We start from the raw sequence: 20,667 nt of genomic DNA, 5'->3' as shown, positions 1-20,667 counted from the left end.
CAAATTTGGTGAACTGGTTTAATCTAGTTAAACAAAATGAACCGGTTCAAAAGAGTGACTAGTTCGTGACCCGAACATCACTCAAGACCGTTTGCCTGAAGGGGCGGTCACTATGTTCTTTTCCATTGACTTCCATTAATACACATGTAAATGCATCAGACCAGAAATGCTTGGCCATGCGAAAAGTTTCACATTTCACTGGATTCCAAAGTTCAAGCTTGGTCACGTGATACCGTGCGTATGTTTGTATTGTATGTTTTTACATTTAGATGCATTATAATTTGTTATGTGTTGAATATAGTTGTTTTAAAAGATGCTACACAGTGTGACGTCATATCAAGACTATTGCAGCATGCAAAACAATTTCACATTCATTAGTTTAGTTTGACCAAGGCTTGAGGCTCTTGATAACACGTAATATTTTTGCAAATAATGTTTAGCTTCTTACTCAGACCCATCTTTTTGCTTTGTAAGACCTCATTATATCGTCAGGAGCTGTGGTTTCTGTGTTCCTTGATATGATTTAATTTTTTTTTTTTATCCTCAAAGATGGACTTGCTTTTTATTAAATCACAGAAGTCAATGGTATCAGCTTAAAATCTTAACTGTTTCACAAAAAAAAAAAAAAAAATTACCTACATCTCGTACGCCCGAGGGGGAGTAAATTAACAGCAAATTATAATTTTTGGATGAACTATCCCTTTAACCGGTTTCACACAATGTGTTCAAAGCATAGGTTCAATAACCTCAGGAAAACTTTCATGAATAAGGATCTGAGTTCTGGAAGAGCGCTGGGGACTTTAGACGGAACAATCCAGAATACTGGCTTGGAATCAGTCATGCATATTGTGTTGATTTCCAGTGCCGGACACTTGAATGTGTGTGTTTGCCACTGAGTGAAGAGGATGTGAAGAGCAGGTGTGCTGTACAGCTCCCATGTGAACACACCACCGACAGGAAGATCAATCTTCATAGAGAAGGCCTACACAGGATGTACAAACCATTCTGCACGGGAACAAAGATGAGCTCAAACCCTAAGTGTTGGGGCCTTACTGCACTAAGTGACAGCAGAACTGGATAGTCCGGGATCTAACATATTTATTCCATAAATGTATCTGACAAAGTCACTTGTTCTTCTCAAGTAAACAGAACCCTTAAATCATAAATCTTTCAACACATGGCTCTTTATATAGAGCATGTGGTAAAATTAGAAAAACTGATCGTGATAGGTGGTCTCAAGGGAATTGACCTGCCTATGTTAACAGGCATTTGAAGGGAAACCACCTGAAGTTCACAATGACTAGATTAACATGGGCCCCTCCATCTGGTACACATGTGCCATAACCAACTACAATCTAATTACAGAGTTAAACTGATCTGTTCCGTCTTGCAGAGATGCTAGCAATATACGACCATCAATGTAACCAGCTGCAAAGCTATTAGTGATTGCAATATTTAAAGAACATACTGTAAACTACAGTCAAGATGACCTGAAGCTCCTGTATTGTAGCTGTATGGTTCTTCATTTGTCATCCCTGAACTGATATTTTAAATTCAGGGGTAAATACAGTACCCTTTACAAGGTTCCAAAAATGACAAAATGTCACCATTCTGCTGCTTCTGATAAAACATCTTGTTAGTTAATATCTAACCAATATGGTCCATATACACTAATATACACTTTAAATATATTTTTTAACATTTTTTAAAAGAAATCTCTTCTGCTCACCAAGACTGCATTTATTTGATCAAAAATACAGTAAAACTACAATAATGTGAAATATTACAATTATCAATTTATTCCAGTAATGCAAAGCAGAATTTTCCTTCAGAAATCATTCAATATGATGATTTGCTGATCAAGAAAGTTTCATCTGTGTTGAAAACAGCTGTTCTGCTTTACATTTTTGTGGAAACTGATTTTTTGATAAATAAAAGTTTGGAGGTGGGGTCATTTTATTTGAAATGGTAATCTTTTGTAAACATTATGTCCTAATGATTATTACAAAAAATGAATGTTTTGTTGTGAAAATTACTGTTAATTTTGATCAAATTAATGCATTATAGCTGATTATAAGTATTAGCTTCTTTCAAAAGTCACTGAACCCAATGGCTGAATGGTTGTGTATGATTAATGAAATAGATGAGTTTGTTTATGAGAACAGTAACGGTGTTGTTTTAAAGTCTTACTTTTTCCAGTACAATCTATTGTCTATATATTAATAAAGCCACAGCTAGCCCAACTCACCGGACAGGACGACCTCAATCAGATCTCCCTCATGGATATCCTCTGCCGATGTTAGCCGCTGGAGGATGTTGTCCGAGTTCAGATCATGGCGGAAGAGCAAGATCTTATCATACAAGCCAAAGAATCCACATTCTGGGAACTGAGGAGGAGAGCATGGGATTGGTTATTAATAATAAAATCAAACATCAAAAGAGTTTCTTTTCTTGATCAGTAAGTTTACATAACTACAGTACAAAGGAATTTAGTATTTCAGATTTCATATTTAGAATTTTTATATTTCATATTTAGAAGTTTCAAATTCATAATGACTTGGTTTCTCATGTATAATATAGTTATTCTATAAATAAAATATTAATGTTAGTCAACAAAATGCATTCTTTTACAATAATGATCATTTGACTATTTTCCATGTTCATTTTAAAGCTACTCAAAAGTTAAAGCTTCTATTCAGAAGTAAAAGTTGAAAGCTGTTGAAAATAGCAACAATGTTATACATTCATTTGTACAACATTATTATTGTTGTTCAATTTTTCTATGGAAAAGTTAGTTAGCAACAATACAACATATCTTCCACTATTTTAAGTTCTCTCTTTAATAAAGACAGACAGACACAGAGAGAGAGAGTCCTAAAAATGAGAAAGTATAAAATTCTAAAAGTATGGACAGCACTGAATTATTGCTTACGCAAAAGTACACATAGACACACATGACCATTCAGAATCAAGTATTCCAGAAATCCATGTAATAATGTGTGATGAATCCTAATTCCTGTGCTTGAGCCAAAGACAGCATGACAAGAGAAAGACAGAGAGAAACATCCAGGCCCTGTTTTTCAGCAATGGCTCGCCTCTAAGGAGATTACTAAAGCTGGGAGGCATGCGGAGCCGAGCAGAGTCTGGAATATTAGCCCTGCAAAGGGAAGGTCTGAAAAACATCTGCTGAAATCAAGCCCACAGTGATGAGTCACACTACTGTTCTCCACTTCCTGCAGCACAGTTCTTCTTCACGTGGAACAATTGCCAAACACCAAAAGAAAGCTCATAACCCTTGTTTAAATGTCATTTTTCTCCGCATTTTTAACATGCCTAAATATGTTCATTAAAAGAGCAAAATATTTGCACATAAAGCTAGCAGTTTCTCTATTTTTAAATAGACTGTAAAAATGTTGAAAGGTTGAAACTTTCATAAGAATACACTATTTCAATTTTCAGTACTATTTCTTTGTCATTATTAGTGCAATTTACTAACAATTTCTGAGTGAAGTTTGTTTCGAGGTAAATTCTAAACCTCTTTTTTCTGCAGTGTACAACTCCGTTATGGCCAGGAATTCGGGCAACTGACTTTGTATGTTAGCTGGAGCTAGTTAATTTAGTAAACTAAGTTAAGAGGAAAGAATAAACATTCCAAAATGAACCGTCCCACAGTCAGAGGTTAGAAGTCCTGTCAGGATACGATCACAGCCCATTCTGAGGTATTTCCTCTTATCAAGAATCCCAAACACCCTTTCATTCAGACTGGAGGCAGAATATTTCACCCTGACATGTCTCTGGTGTAATCTGGAATCTTTGGGATTGCTACATGTTTTTTTTTTTTTTTTTAATTGAAGGGTCATTGGGAGTATATAGAGAAAGAATCACTGAATATGTCAAATCGAGTCAATACTTCAAAGCTGCATTATATACACACACACACACACACACACACACACTATTTAGTATATATCAGAATAAGACATTTCTATCTTTTCTGGTTTTCTTTTTTCTACCAAACATTTCTTTGGCGTTTGCCATCTTGTGAGGAAACCTTTCACAACAGGCCAAGCGGAAATATTGGATATCAGAAATGAGGGGATGAAAGATGATGGAGAGGAAGAGAGGGGGCATAGTAATGGACGGGTGAGGATCAAAGCTGCCCCTTGCTGAAGGGTCTGGATGCAGTGCGTCTCACTGCCAACGAAAAAAATCCATCTGACACAGCTGTTTCCCGGCTGGGTCCTGACACACAATGCACCAAAAACAATACTGCCCATAATGCCAGGGCCAATCAAATTCACGGTCAATGTTTCTGGCATTGCCCCAATGTCACCTGTGTGCAGAAATCCCAGTCTGGCTCCGGACCAGCTGTGTACTTCAGACCAGGATCTCACAATCAACTGTCATTAAAAATGAGAAAAATGCACTGAAATAATAAAGGAAAGGAAAATGTTGTTTATCAGTACAACTGCATTTAAAGTAGATCTATTAATTTAACACGTTACAACTAGGGCTGTCAAATCATTATAACTTGTAAGTATTTGTCTAATTTAAAATAAAAATCCACATTCGTGGTTTTCCCATCCAACTGCATCCTGTCTTTTTAAATATAAAATTACTCTTTGTGATTGGTTTTCGGTCCTTTGTATTAAATACATACATTCATGATGCTTTTTTTTAATAATTAAGCAAATTAATTAATTATAGATGGTATATAAACACTATAACAAATTTAACATAATGCACTTTTTTCAAAGATAGGCATTTTATTTTATTGCTTTGAAGAAACGAGCATTAGTAATTTTAGTAGTAAGTCGTTGTGCCTTCTTGCGGCCTCAGGAGAGAAATTATGCCTTTTATATTGTATAATATATTGATAATATTAAGTACAAAATTCAAATGCAGCCATTTTGACAGCCCTGATTACAATTGGTAATTTGGGTTAAGAAAAAATCGTTAAAATTATCAATGCATTTAACTCACTCACCGCTCACAGATCTGTATGGGATGAAATTAATCTCAAATTCACTAACAAATGCATGCACAATTATCCATGAACTTGATAAATGTCAAAATCCTTGCACTGGAACGTTCACTCCCTGAAATATCCAACAATGCACCACAAAAACCAGGGAGCATCAATGCTCACTATGCTCCTTTATAACATTTTGATTCAAGCGCCCAGGAGCTGGGGAGCTGATTGAAACACACTCAAATGTTTTTAACCAACATCAAAAAATAAAAACCCTTATAAATCTCTAGGCATAACAGACATCTTTAGTCCAATCAACAAATTAGCAAAGAAAGAGATAAGAGTGTGGGTTTAGTGATTGACCAAAATATAAAACAGGTGGATTAACTGGCCAATATTTGGCCATTTGAGAGTATAATATTGATTATATCAAACATCCTGGTATCTAGACACTGTAATCTGCATCAATCACTAAAACAACCACACAGATTGCACACATTGCATAATACATATTATATCAGGCAAACTCTTTTCCACTACTTAAATGATATTAAAATAACTAATCTGCAAAATGCAGCTGAAATCCATAAAATGGCTTGGTCATGTTAAAACCAACATAATTCCATGCTGCTAGGCTTGCTACATCCCTTAATGTACAAGAAACATAAAAAGCCTTGGTCTTTCTGTTGAATTATATAAACTCATTTGACACAGCTGGACATTGGATCTAATCTGCATCTCATTTCATTCATAGCAGATAAAAGAGCATCCCTTGGCTCTTTGAATGACCCCATTCTGGCTGGAGTTGTCTGCTGAAGATGTATACAGACATCAACAGCAGATCAAATGTTAGCTCTCTGCTGGAAACTAGCAATGACAAGATTCAATTCCTATTGCATATTAGGGGTGGGTGATATAGCCTCAAAATTATATCACGATATTTGAAGAATATGAGCCATAGCGATATTTATGATGATATAGAAAAAAAAAAAAAAAAAAAAACATGGTACAACATCATTTTATTGTAGATCGCAGTTGGCAGGCAGCAGCATTTATTAGAGCAAGCAAAATGAAAGGTGGTTTCAATCCTTTTCCAATTTGCTAATGTCATTGATGACAGACTACCTAACTTAAAGCGTAAATCTATTACTAAATCATATTAAATCATAACCAGGGGTGCACATAAGTGGTCCGCAAGTCTGCATACACGACCAAAATAAAAAAAATGTATGTATATGTATGAATATGTTCTGACAGCGCATTTGTGTAGCGACATGGTTGACAGCTTTACTAAATACATATGCTCCTCGCCTATTTTTGAAGGTAAGAAGGTTGCTAAAATTTGCTCTAGAACCTCTCTCACTATACTTTGTTGTCGTACCGATTAGACTGCAGAGTAGGGCTGGACGATTAATCAAAGTAATCAAAACCGAAATTTAGAACCTCTGACCTCTAATTTTCCAATGTCGGTTATTTTGGTTATTTCACAATAATTTAAAGATGGTATGACTAATTCACATCACTCGTACTGGTACTGTTTACCTTTAATCTATTTATCTCTTACACTGAGCAATAATATGTAAGAAATGTTACGAACATAGATAAAATAACTGCTGATATTGAGCTATGATCGCTCTTTCAATAGAAAAAAATATACCACCTTTAATAGTCGATCTCAACCGTCTGGCTTAGGCCAGTCTAAAAAGATTTCAGGACAGTTGACAGAACGCTGCGGCATGTCGACACGAAAGCGTATCATTTTCACGTGTTATTAAGCCTTGCCACTTGCAAATGGAACAATTTAAAAGACTTTAAAGCATTCAAACACAAGACGTGGAAAAGCTGAACTGAGTAGCTGGTTACTCGCGCGCTGTGCTCGGTGCGCGTGAAAATACCCGTCTTGGATAGTATGTTCGAAAAAAATTATATCTAAGTTATGTCTTAAGTTAAAGTAAACAGTTGAGAACATTTTTTGACGTGTTTTATATTGAATGCATTCACTGTCTCTTAAAGTGACCGCGCCTAATAGGGGTTGGGCACCGCGTTGCATTCTGGGACGTGGCGGGCATGTTGATGAACAAATAGACAGAACAAACATATAAAAACATACGAAACACTTTCAAACAGGGCCCACTGGTACAACATAAACCGGGGCCACGCAAACCCCAAACTAAAGAAAAGCTTTTTGGTTCTCTTCTGAGGCCTCAAAACAGCGCATTGGAGCAAAATATTACTGCATGTTTATTCAAAGCATTAGAATACATGACTGAAAAAAAAAAAAGGTAATATTTAAAATAATGTTTATGAACCAATTATTATTAATTAAGTTGCTTAAAGAACTATAAACAAAACAGCATCATGTATGCATGCATTGTTAAATAAATAAAAAGGGCGGAAAACCAGTCACACAGGATACATTTTTTTTCATTTAAAAACATGAGATGCATTGGGATGGGGAACAATAACTCAACATAAAGTCTCGAGATATTTTTAGAAAATTAAATTAATACATTAATTTTACATTTCTTTCTAAACATACGACTCTCTTGTGCGAGACGTGATTCCAACGGAGTCCAAAAAAATGTAATTCTAGATTTCCTACATTTAACCAAAGGATCTGCTAGTAAGTTTCGTAAATGCTGGTATCAAAGTGCATGCATCTATAATGAGAAAGACAATGCAAAAGTCTGAATTGATTTGCATTTCAGTGAGTGAAATAAGTATTTGATCCCCTAACAACCAGCAAGAATTCTGGCTCCCACAGATTGGTTATGTGCCCATGTGGAACACCGTAGTCCTTTCACTTTAAGAAGTTACTCCTAATGCCAGCTTGTTAGGTGTATATGACACCTGTCCACACAATCTGTATCTTCCATTCCAACCTCTTCCACCACCATGGGCAAGACCAAAGAGCTGTCAAAGGATGTCAGAGAAAAGATTGTAGATCTGCACAAGGCTGGAATGGGCTACAAGACCATCAGCAAACTTTGAATGCAAACTTTGAATGGCCAAATAACAGCTAAGAAGCCTGAAGGATTTAGAGAGGATCTCTAAAGAAGAGTGGATCAAAATCCCTCCTGAGATCTGTGCAAACCTGGTGACCAACTACAAAAAAAAAAAAAAAAACGTCTAACCTCTGTGCTTGCCAAAAAGGGTTTCTGCACAAAGTACTAAGTCATGTTTTGCTTGGGGATCAAATACTTATTTCATTCACTGAAATGCAAATCGATTTCTAACCTTTATATAATTTGTTTTTTTTTTCTGGATTATTTTGGTTGGTATTCTGTCTCTATACGTTAAAATAAACCTATCATAAAAATTACAGTCCCTTAATTTCTTTCTAAGTGGGCAAATGTAAAAAATCAGCAGGGGATCAAATAAATATTTGCCCCACTGTATTTCTGCCACATCGGCCACCCTTAACACCTATTGATATTTCTGTTGAATAAACAATTGAAAAAAAAAATTACTCTAGATTTGTTCAAGTATATCAACTTTATTTATAGGCACCATTCCAAAGAGGATCAAATATTTGCTTGTCCAAATAAAAAAAAAAAAAAAGCCAACAATTTGCATTGGAAAAAACCTTACTACGTGCACTGCAGTAAGCTTGGTGCTTGCATATCAATGCTCTTTTTTTTATTTTGATTGCTTCCATTTTCCTTATTTGCAAGTCGCTTTAGATTAAAGCATCTGCTAAATGACAATGTAAATGTAACTGCTTTCCATCTTCTGTAGACAGACAGTAGCTTTGTGTGATGAACAGAACAAACCAAAATGAATCAACTGATTTCTGGTTCAGAACTTGCTATTTCTTGACCTTTCACTGACTTGAAAACAGAACAACCCCCGCTATTAAAAGAGCAAACCTGCTTCCATAGGTTACCTTTAACTTATGTCATACCCCTGACGTTTTACAGGCTGCTCCCGACATGCATCCTTCCTGAGGGAGGAGTCATGGTGAGCTTCCCTCTCTGCTCTGTGCCCAAGTCTGGACCTGGACCCTTCAACTTCCTCCTGCTGGCATGGCCCGCACACCTTCCACCCTACATTTCCCATTCCCTCTGATCGCCAGCTGGTGGCCAGGCTAGCGGCTGGGAGAGGCCACAGCAAGCCACACCACCACCGGGGAGCTAGGAGAAGCTAAAAATGTTGCCCACATTCAGACGACTAACAAGTAAAAAGAGAAGAAACAGACAGGCTCTGGTTTCTGGTTCTCACATGAAGAGAAAGAAACTCCTTACAGATTCTGTGAGTGTGCGTAGTCCTTAAAGCTGATTTATGGAAGCAGAGCCACTCATAAGCACTGTGCAAGTCATGGGATTTAATCATTTAAGTCTCAAGCCATTTGTTGGTTAATTGCCCTGGAGAGTGTAAACACTGTGGCACTTTCAAAACAAGATGTTTGTTTGAACAGCCTGACTTTCAGCTTCTGGGCTTCTAACCAATGGCATAAATTTGGGGCAGGACTGAAGTACTTTTAAGGCAAGTCTGCTCACTCTGTGGCCATTTTGGTAATGTTCCCTAGCTGGCACACAGTGTTGCAGTTTTACATATTCCAAATCAGCTATAACATCTGACAAAAATGTTATCATTTTGTTTCTTTAACTCGGATCAGGATAAAAATGAAAATGTTCATGCTTGACGAGGTAATGCACACACATGCTACAGAACCAAAAACAGGTAACTGGTGGCACACACAGTAAATGACACACTGCACTGGTCAATGCAGTAACTTACAGCAGTTCAGTATTACAATACTGCTAGCTAGTGAAAACAGTTACATACAGTCCTACTGGACAAGATCTGGCTTGTACGGTCAGGGTTTCATGACTAACTTTCGACTTCCAAACATTTGGTTAAAGGGGGGGTGAAATGCTATTTCATGCATACTGAGTTTTTTTACACTGTTAAAGAGTTGGATTCCCATGCTAAACATGGACAAAGTTTCAAAAATTAATTTGTACGTTTGAACGAGTATTTTTGTTCCAAAAATACCTCTTCCGGTTTGTCACAAGTTTCGGAAAGTTTTTTTTCGAGTATGGCTCAGTGTGACGTTAGATGGTGCGGAATTTCCTTATATGGGTCTTAAGGAACTTCTGCCGGAAGAGCGCGCGCTCCCGTATAGCAGAGCAGAGACATTCACTGATCAGAGCGAGAGTGAAATGTCACAGAAGAAGCGTGTTTTTGGTTGCCAGGGCAAGACAACCCTGCACAGATTACCCCACCCCCCAAAAAAATTAAATAAACAGCATTAAGGGACCAGTGGATGGAGTTTATTTTTACAGAGCATCAACGGAGTTGTGCAAGTGTTTTTGTTTGTTCCCTGCGTTTCGAAGATGCTTGTTTTACAAACAAGGCCCAGTTTGACGCCGGATTTTCATATCGTTTATTTCTTGAGGATAATGCAATCCCAACGAAAAAGGGTCACGATCGTGTGTTGGAACCACATGCGGTGAGTAAAACTGCTTCAAATATCTCTGTGTTGTTAACTTAGCTATCGGTGCGTAAGCACATCAAGTAAACAACATGCGATGTTGGCATCAAACTGCACTTTCCACATGTACAGCTTAAAAAAAAAAAAAAAAAAAAAAGACGACATAAAGTGGAAGCAAATATATACAGTTTGAATACATACCACATACAGACGTCCTGCTGTAGTCGTTGCTGCTGCTGCTCTTGTTAAATTTCAGCCTCTGGATCTGATTCTGGATCATAAATATACGCTGAATCTGACTGTTAGCCATGGTTTGTTTTGGATAATGTTTTTTCCTCACGGTAATGTCACAGCTTCCAAACGCTCTCAACGCAAAAGCCTACTCGCGCTCGTGATTCTTTAGCTCCGCCCACACGTCACACCTCCAGCGGCTCGTGTTTTTCCGGGAAAAAACAGTACAGACTATCTTTCTCTTATAAATATAATAAAACTAAAGATTTTTTGGAGTTATGAAGGATGCAGTACTACTCTATAGGTACTCAAGATTAACAGGATATTGAGTGAAAACGAGCATTTCACCCCCCCTTTAAATAAATAGTTCACCCAAAAATTTACAGAAAATCATGTTGTTCCAAAACTTTTTTTCAACACAATTATAGGGTTCAAAACTTTAAGAACCATGAAAGTGGTTAGACTCTATACTCCCACTTTCTAAAGCAACAAAAACTGGTCCAGGGTAGGGATGCACAGATCATGATTTTTCTTGGCCGATTCCGATACCGATTTTATTTTTTTCTTTAAGCAACAAAGAAGAAAGGAAAGTATGCATAAACAAGATGTTTATTTGGTATTTAATAGGCCAAACTGTATTTTGGCTAATAAAAAAAACAATAACTGTAACAATCTGAAATTAACAGCAGTAACTGTACAGTATGTAGCCTACATTCAATAAAAACACAGATGGTACAGACATCAGCATTTAGCTTTTGAATTGGGTTGAAACTACATAGAACTGGCCTTAAATTAAAAGATTAACTGTAACCATGTGAAATTAAAAGGCAAAAACTGCATAGTTCTACAGTCCAAACAACACAATCAACACACATTCAATAAGAGGTTTCTTAATCAATTTAGTATTTGTTTTAGTTTTTAAATTTGGTTTAAAAAAAAAAGGTCTTTACCAGTGAGTCTAAATAAGTATGCTATATAAATACATTGTTCCAAAATGTTAAAATCAAATAATGTTGGTGTGAATAAATATGCAAAGTGTTTCATTCATCCAATTAAAAAAAAAAAAATAGGGTAATGATTCACATGTGAAAAATAAATAAGTCTCAAGTTAAAAAATATAGATGTGAATCATTACCCTAAAATGTTTTAATTGGATGAATGAAAACTTTTTTTCAGTGTGCTACAGCAGGTGATTTTTAAATCAAATTAAGTAGATGTAATTTTAAGGTAAAATAAAAATAATCATCCTACAGAACTGACTTTGCTTCTAGCTTTTCAAACATCTATACAAGTTCTCCTTTACAAAAAAAAAAAAAATAGCTTTTCAGTTTTGTAAGTTTAGTTTCTCATCCAACATGCGAGAAGTTGAGCTGAAAATCCCTTCACTGTCTCTGCTTGTGCAGGGACAGGGACAGGTACAGTACGCTATCGCAGCTTCAGGGAGCAGGAAAGGGACTCTTATTTGTGCGCCAGTACACCAACGGCTGTTCGCTTCCTGCTATCTGTGCCTCAGACAAGTAGCTCTGCACTTCCAGTGCTGAATGGCTGTCCGTGTCCTGCACAGATTTCGAAATACTTCCACACAAATGACATGATAGCTAATGATTACAATGTAATCTGTGCACGCGGGCACACTTCTGGAAAAAATCTCAGAAAAAAGACCAAAAACCGGCTGATTGAAGATCGCGTATTTTAATAAAAAACCAGCCGGTTCCGAGTTATGGCTGGTCAACCGGTGCATCCCTAATCCAGGGTACATTTTCCATACGACAACATAACTTACTGCTTAGCTACCCTAGTATGAAGCATCATTGGAAAAATTAACCAGCTAGACATGTCTGGTTCCTGCAACTGCAGTAACAAATCCATCATTGTATTGAACTAACATTATGACCTCTTACAGGTCAAACTATGCTTCTAACCACAGGTCCCAGGTTGTAAAACCAACCACTCAAGTTTGCCTTGTGCTCTGCAAATGTTAATTTGTACTGTGGTTTCGAGAAACACTGAAACATTGAAATATGTTGGTAACACCATAACTTGGGACCACTGTTTGTTAACAATGTTTTTGGTTAGGGCTGCACGATTCTGGATAAATTGAGAATCACGATTTTTTTGGTCTCATATAGAGATCACGATTATCCTATGATTATTTTATTATTATTATTATTATTACTATTATCATTTTCACAAGTATATAAATTATTGATTTTATTTTGCAAGGATTAATTAAATTGATAAAGTGTGACAAAGACATTTATAACAAAATATTTCTATTCGACATAAATTGCATTCTTTTGAACTGATCAAACCGATCAAAAAAAAAAAAAAAACCTCTACTCATCTGTTTCAACAACAACAACAACAATGTTTTTTTTAAATAAATGCAGGGTTGGTTAGCAGAAGAGACTTAAAAAAAAACATTACACATCTTATGTTTCAAAAACTTTTGACTGGTAGTGGATATACAATACATTTAAAACCCCAGTTTTTATATTAGAATGATAAAAAAGTTGTTTATATCACTGATTCAACGACTCACTCTTAAACCTACACTGAAAAAAAATATTATGGCCCCAATTAAATTAAGCGTAATTTAATTTTGCTATTTAATCCATTTAAATTTAGTTTATGATTTTAATTAATAATTATTAATTGGTTTTAAACAAATTATGATTATGATGGTATGATTCATTGAATTTACTAAAAAAAAAATATGGTAAGTTGTTGCAATAAATTTATTTTAGCTATATTTAAATATATATTTTTTTAGTAAATTCAATTAATCTTTTTTTTTTCAGTGTATTTCCCATCATGCACTGGGGCATGAATAATTAAAAATGTTACATTTTTCACAGTTTTCGAGTTGTATTTACACAGTTTTATGGTTGCTTTTGATGTTACTTTTAGTGATATTCATTTTTGTGACCCCTGAAGTTCATTTTCTACTCAAAATGACCCATTTATACTCAAACACTATTCACTGATTGTTACCGTCATTGTGTGTGGTGTACCATGTATTGAGGTCTCGGAGAAATGGTGACTACTGAGTTACATTACAGGCACTCTTGTTTGGAGAGCAAACATTTCTTGGATAAGAAAAATAAAGTTAGAGATGAAAATATTGGGTTTGCTTTATTTGTCTGAATATTAATGAAAGATACAATAGATTAAAAAAAATATTGGGATAAAATTAATTTTAATATGTAGAAATTAAACAATTAAATTGATCTGGTTGCACAATTAATTTGAGTAAATTCTACTCAAAATAGTTTAGCTAAAATTATTAATAATTAATCTGAGATTACTGAAAGAGATTAATAAACTCAATGTATAAAATATAAGTACAACCAATTTATAAGATATAAGTAAACTCAACTTATAAAATATAAATTCACTCAACTTAAAAAATATATCTGGATTTAGATAAATTTATTTTGTGCAACCCCTTGATGTAATAAAATTAAGTAAATTCAACATAACATTTTTTTCAGTGTACTTCACTTGTTTCATTACTGAATGAATCAGCGTTTTTTTGAACATTCTCTTGAATGAAAAATGTATTCATTGACAAATACATCTAGTGGTGAAACAGTGCCATCGACACGAACGGTATTGAAGTTGTTTTGGTCTATTTTGATCGCAATAATATAGACATCAATATTTATATCTGAACTATAAACTTTATCCCAGTATATCTGTGATAATATAAATGACTGTTAGACATAACTATTACTGTGTAGTTGAAAAAACAGTTTGTGAAGATGTTTTTTTTAACCAAACATGGTAAGAGCTCTCACTGTGTCAGCGGCAGTGCGAATATGGATTTGAATGATCCGGTAAGACTTTGTCAAAGGTTTAACAGACTCGGGGAATCTTTGTCATTTAGAAATGAGATCGAGAGGGTGTCTGAATCAAGAACGAGATTTTTTAACGATTAATCGTGCATCTCTACTCTTGGAGAAGAGAAGATCATTGGATATGGAAATATATCCAAGTCTGTTTCTTGCAATTCAGAAGTCAAACAGAACAAAAGAATACTAAATCTGTAAATGACATTCTTTAATTGAGTGTGAAGCTCGAGCAATTTCCATATTTGTTTCTTTAAAAAAATATAATAATAATAATAAGGTCTGTAGTTAACACATTAATTAATGAGTTATGGGGGGTGAGAAATTATGCATCCGCCCCACCCTACATAGTGATCTTACACTTCATAAATTGTGGTCGACTCGATGCGGTACTGCACAGACCAATCTGCAAATGAAAATACTACCTCCATTCTGGTGGACCGAGCTGCCAACATCCACCCTATGTACTGAGACCATCACCTCTTTCACAAGCACTTAACCACGCCACAACCTTAACCCAATGCACTTTAACACACACCAAAAAAAAAATTAAAAAAAAAACTCTTCTTTTTATTCTCTGCATTTTTTCTCTGTCCAAGCTTGTTTCCTGATCTAGCGGTCTAATTAACCTGGAATGATACTACAAATACTGTGACAAACTGCTTTTTTTCCCCCTACTTTAAGTCGCTGTGGGAAAAAAAAAGCATCTGCCAAATGCATAAATGTAAACGCTTTTCTTAGTTAATTATGTTGGTAAGTCTAAATAACCACCAATATCCAAAAGCAAGGCATAATAATGTGTAATATACAAGTAATAATGTGTTATGCGGTGCAGTGATTTCTCCAGCTCATGGGTGGTTGGTCCAGTCCCAGCAGAGCAGCTGGGACGGAGTGAGCAGCACTCATCATTTGGCTCATATTTCACTCCTGTTACCAGTGATGGCTCTCCCTCCAGCTTCCTCATTGATTTCTTTCCTTTCTCACTTTTGTCTGTATCTATATGTCTGTCATTCTCTTCCTTTATCTCATGCTCTTTCTGTCTCCCACATACATTCTCTGATCACAAAAAAACTTTTGACCACAAAGCTATAATAATTACATTATTATATAAACGTGAGTTATGCATTATTTGTTTTCTGAAAAGAATTCTAGCTATTGGCATGAGAACTCAGTGACAGAAATACTTAGTAATGAAATACATAAGGCAATTAGTACTGGTTACATTTATAAAAATAAAGTATTTTTTCACCATTGCATAAATTAATAGCCAAAATGTGTTTTTTATTGTTTTGTTTTTTAAAAGAAAATCAACCACAAAACAACAACTTAAAAATATTTAACACTGAAAATTGTTTAACATTCTAGCAGACATTATACCAATGCATAACAATTTTACTTAAAATTAATAAGTTAGTAAAATAATATTTTTGGCCATGTTTGAGATTCCCTTCTTTAATCAAGCTTCAGACATGCATTTTTTACAAATGTACAAATAAATGCAGCCTAGTTGAGCAGAATACATATACATATGAGAATATACATACATATACATATATCTACATACATATATCTACATACATATATACATATATCTACATACACACACACACACACACACATATATATATATATATATATATATATATATATATATATATATATATATATATATATACTTACATACACACACACACACACACACACACACACACATAATTACAAATGTTTTTTTAATATTACATTACTAAAAAGCAATACATGGTCCAATACAACTTATATACACTTTATAGCAGCTCACAGATATCATATCTTTTTAACTTCTAAGGGTGTGTTCACACTTGGCATCTTTTTTTGACAAGAAAAAGTTGACAACCATTTTTTCTTAAAATAAAAAGCTGGCAGCGTTTTGGTTACAGCAAAGGGCATCTTTTGTTGCTATAACAACAGCAGCAAAGGTAGCCAAGCGCTGTGTGCTGCAGAAATGTCGGCTTTTGGAGTTAATGGAGTTGGTAATGTCATTTCACAGAAAGAAACTGCATGGTGCGTCCAACAATTTAGTCCAGGAGCTCTGGTTGGATGATGCACTTTTTTTTTTTGACTAGAGTTTTGTACTCGTATCGTACATCTCCTTGTGCTCCGAAACTAGTATGATCGGTCTACCAGCTATCTTCTAATTTTTATCCCATTGTTTTTGTTGTTATGGAAACAACCAGGGTGTAATTTGTGCTGGAACAAGCCGGATCCGGAACCTCCGAAATCGGATCCAGCACCTCATTTGGAGGATCCCCCTCCTCCAGGGGCGGCGTTTCTTATGGCAAACAGATAAGTGCCATGAAAAATTATCCAAAATTAACATCTCTATTATAATTTGTTATTATTATTTTAAATCAGAGGGTTTTAAAAATATTTAACCAATGATAAGTATTTAAAAGAACTTGTCAGTAAACTTCACATTAGATCCTCAAGCTCTCGTGAAACCTCGTCCCTTCCCCCGCCTTCACTCAGATTGACACAGCCTGGAGGAGACAGATCTCCGCTTATTCTCAATGCAAGGGTAAACGCATAACTGTTTGAATAGTTCAGCATTTTCTTTACTCAAACATTATGTCTGTAAAGGCTATTGTCTGTGTGTTTGAAGACTGGAGAAGTAGTTTTTTTGCCATCTAGCCAATATACTTTTGTACGTTTTAAATATTCTGTGCATAAGCGCTTTATCATTTATATCACGAGATTTTGGCCAAGTGTACAAAAAAACAATAATAATAATCGCCCATATAGCAATAATAAACGTTATATAGCCTGTAAAAGGTGATGCTAGCATATAATGCTCTGGACTTGCCTCGGATGCAGACAAAACACAGATCTCCTCATTTGCCGCCAAAGACCTTGTTAACTCCATTTGAGCTTGTTTTTATATAGCCTGATGTTAATTGCACATGTCTGATACAACACCAACACTGACGACGCAGTGTTGTTTAATTACGTGTAGCAGGTCGCGTTAGTACAGACAAGATGTGCTGATGAGAAGCGCGCTCCGAGTTCATGGATTCGAAGACTGGTTTCGAATGACTGATTCAATATAATAGTTTGTATCTATTTATTTTATTATTAAAATCTAAGCTATGTTGAATAAATTCAGGAATTGCCTTCATTATAAACTTGAAAGCGGCGATAATTATTGAAACCCTGCGATATAGCTACACATAGTCCCCCACAGAAATTTAGGACCTGATTAAATACAACTATTACACAGAGATTTAAAAATAAAATTAAACTTTTTCAAAACGATTTTAGGCCTAGAAAGTGTTGATTTAAAATCACATGCCTTTGTTATTCATGACCTTACAGACGCAACTGGTGCACGCTCTTAAAATCACTTAAACTGGTCCAGCAATGTGATTGTGCGACTGTTCCGTTACCTCTCCCTCCTGTAATCACATGCCGGATCCGTTACCTCGCTTTGTTCCGGGACCTCGCAATTTACAAATTAAGCACTGGAAAAAATGTGTCATTAGACAGCTGTCAAAAAGGCGCTTGATGTAGGGCATTTTTTCAGAAAAGTTACATTTTTTTCAACTTGAAAAGATGCTCAGAGCTGCAGAAAAAGACGCCAGTGGTGGCGTTTTAAAAAGCGTTAAGGACTTTTTTTTTAACACGTTTGACTCCATAGGATTATAATATAAAACAGATGCTGGCAGCTTCGAAAAGATGCCAAGTGTGAACATAGCCTTAGAAAGCATTTTTCTTTTCCCATTGATTGATCAACGGTATGGTTATCGGTACATTTTCAGAGAGGACCAGATTATGAGTGTCTAAAGGCCTTTTACACTTCTTTGTGGTGTGACTATCAGCGAAGCAGATCGCTTACTGGCTTGATAGACAGGAAATGCAAACAGCTCATAACAGTTTTGCCAAACTATGCAAACTACTTTCATTAATAATGTTAGCATGGTGCATCAAGACTCCATATGGTTTTCATTGTATAAACGTGCCACTATTAACATAATAGGAGGAAATCACCATTTTTGTGCACTAACTTCATTGTTGTGTCTCCATGGCAAGTGGGGTATTTTTTCTGTTAGGAGTTGTTGTTATCAATGGTTCTGAACTGCAAAGAGAATAATGGAAGGCCAAATCTTGAAAGCTGTATTTCTTTTTTTGAGCAGTAAGAGGCCAAACTTGACAAAGTGCCACACCATCTGGGTGTGATTTCAAACTATATCATGGTGTAAATTTGACATGCAAGCAAATGACAATAACACAAGCCACAGAAAAGATGACTGCATATGCAAACCATGACAACAATAAAAAATAAAAAAAAAGACTGGTTGGCAAAACATCAAAAATAGTACGAAGCCAATGTTCTTGTAATATCCTGTCTTCTAAAATGTATTGATGTAAAATCCTGTCTTCTAAAATGTATTCATGTGATAGATTTTTGAGGGTAGCATAGATATCCTTTACGGTCTATGAAATCTCTTCCATAAAAATACAAATTTTGATACAAAATAAGTCAGCACCTTTAGAGTTAACTTAATAGTATTTGACATGTAATGTTCACTCAACTATCTCTCCAGCATCACAGAGGATAATGGCCTAAAATTAAGACATACTTATTAATCTAAAGCACTTTTAGCATATTTAGCTCAAAGTAGGGTTTCCAAAAAGGGGGTTTGGTAAGGAACTGCAGGGGGTTTGTGAGCTGACGAAAAGCAATATATATATATATATATATTCATTCCTTTTTTTTTTCTTTTTTTTTCTTTTTTTTTTTGTCAATTAAACACAAACTTAAAGGTCATCCTGCAGTTTCCAGTCTAACATTTCAAAGTGAAGAATTTGAGACATATTTAGCATTGTACCTTGTTCTGTAAAATATTGCAATATTTTTATTGTAAAGTAGTTCTGTATTATTAAATTATTTTTAATCTTATTTTTTAGAAGTAATGTTAAAACAATATTATAAAACAATTTAATATAATAATAATAATAATTATTATTATAAAAATACAATGATTTATTATTATTATTATATATTTTTTTAAATCAACCTAAAAGGAGTTCAATTAAGATACAATTTGACGAGCAGTTGGCTTCTGATTCAGACACTACCTATTTGAAAACATAAACATACAAGATCACAAAATGTCCTGCCTCCATACTGGATGCTAAGTCATGATCACTCAGTCACTCATTTCACCAGAGAACCTTTCAAATGGGTTTAGGTTTGACATTACTCTGGAGAATATCTACAGGAAAGAGTTGGTCATACTTTCCATGCTGTAACTAGCCATAACTTGTGAAGGGAAAGTGATCTTTCATTTTGAGCAAATTAATTTAGGCATTCTCTACCAGATTAAAAAAAAAATAATAATAATAATAATAAGTTATTATACCTAGATCTTTTTTGGGGCTTGAATGGATGTACTCCAAATCAATGTTAAGCTCTTCTGAAAATTCACTGAACTTGAAGAGGCTCAGACATCAGAGCGGAAAAGAATGTGAATGGCACACAATGCATTTGTGTGTATGTGTACATATTAGGGATGTCAACGATTAATCGATGATCGATTAATTGACGATAAGAGATGCAATCGATTAAGGCTATCGATGGTCGGTTAACCGATTCAATGTTGGGCTGCGTGCGGCTCATGCGCACTCAACACGTGCGAGCGGCTGTGAGTGACGGTGACGATATATAAAAGCATCATCATTCATTCACAATGTACAAATTAAGCTTTTAATGTGATTTAAACTTTAAAGTACATTAAAATAGAAACAACATAAAAGTTCTTCAACATTAAATGCAATAGAAATGTAGTTACTAATCATTTCATCAGATAACTGTTTTATATCGTGCGCTTTGCAGGGCTGCGGGACACAGTGACAGGACAGGTAGTCTATTCATTCCTACAACTTGTTAATTCATTCCTACGAATTATTAATGTGGCAATTGTCCATGTTTCATTAATTTTGTTCCCTAAATAACCCATGATTTAAGTGAAATAAGGGAACAAATTAATAAATCGAACGAATTCTTAATTCATGAAATCTTTAATTTCCCTTCCCATGTTTACCACAGTAAGAGATGCGAAAACAGTTATTAAAAGCGAAAGATAATAAAATAAACCTTGGAAATTAGAGGGTTAGACTATGAAGATTTAGGAAAAGAAACG

The 20,667-nt window shown here is 35.1% G+C and overlaps 1 protein-coding gene across 3 annotated transcripts in view; it reads right to left on the bottom strand.

Moving 5' to 3' along the window:
* The window catches only part of prkd3 (protein kinase D3), a 75,046-nt gene that overhangs the window by 28,334 nt on the left and 26,045 nt on the right, over positions 1 to 20,667 (bottom strand). For all 3 annotated transcript variants that reach the window (XM_026285363.1, XM_026285365.1, XM_026285364.1), the window contains one exon: positions 2,249 to 2,387. In XM_026285363.1, the coding sequence (XP_026141148.1) occupies positions 2,249 to 2,387 (139 nt within the window). The remainder of the gene's footprint in view (positions 1 to 2,248; positions 2,388 to 20,667) is intronic.

This window comes from Carassius auratus, chromosome 17, assembly GCF_003368295.1.
Source record: "Carassius auratus strain Wakin chromosome 17, ASM336829v1, whole genome shotgun sequence".
NCBI classification, from domain to species: domain Eukaryota; kingdom Metazoa; phylum Chordata; class Actinopteri; order Cypriniformes; family Cyprinidae; genus Carassius; species Carassius auratus.
This window is presented reverse-complemented; position numbering and strand designations above follow the sequence as displayed.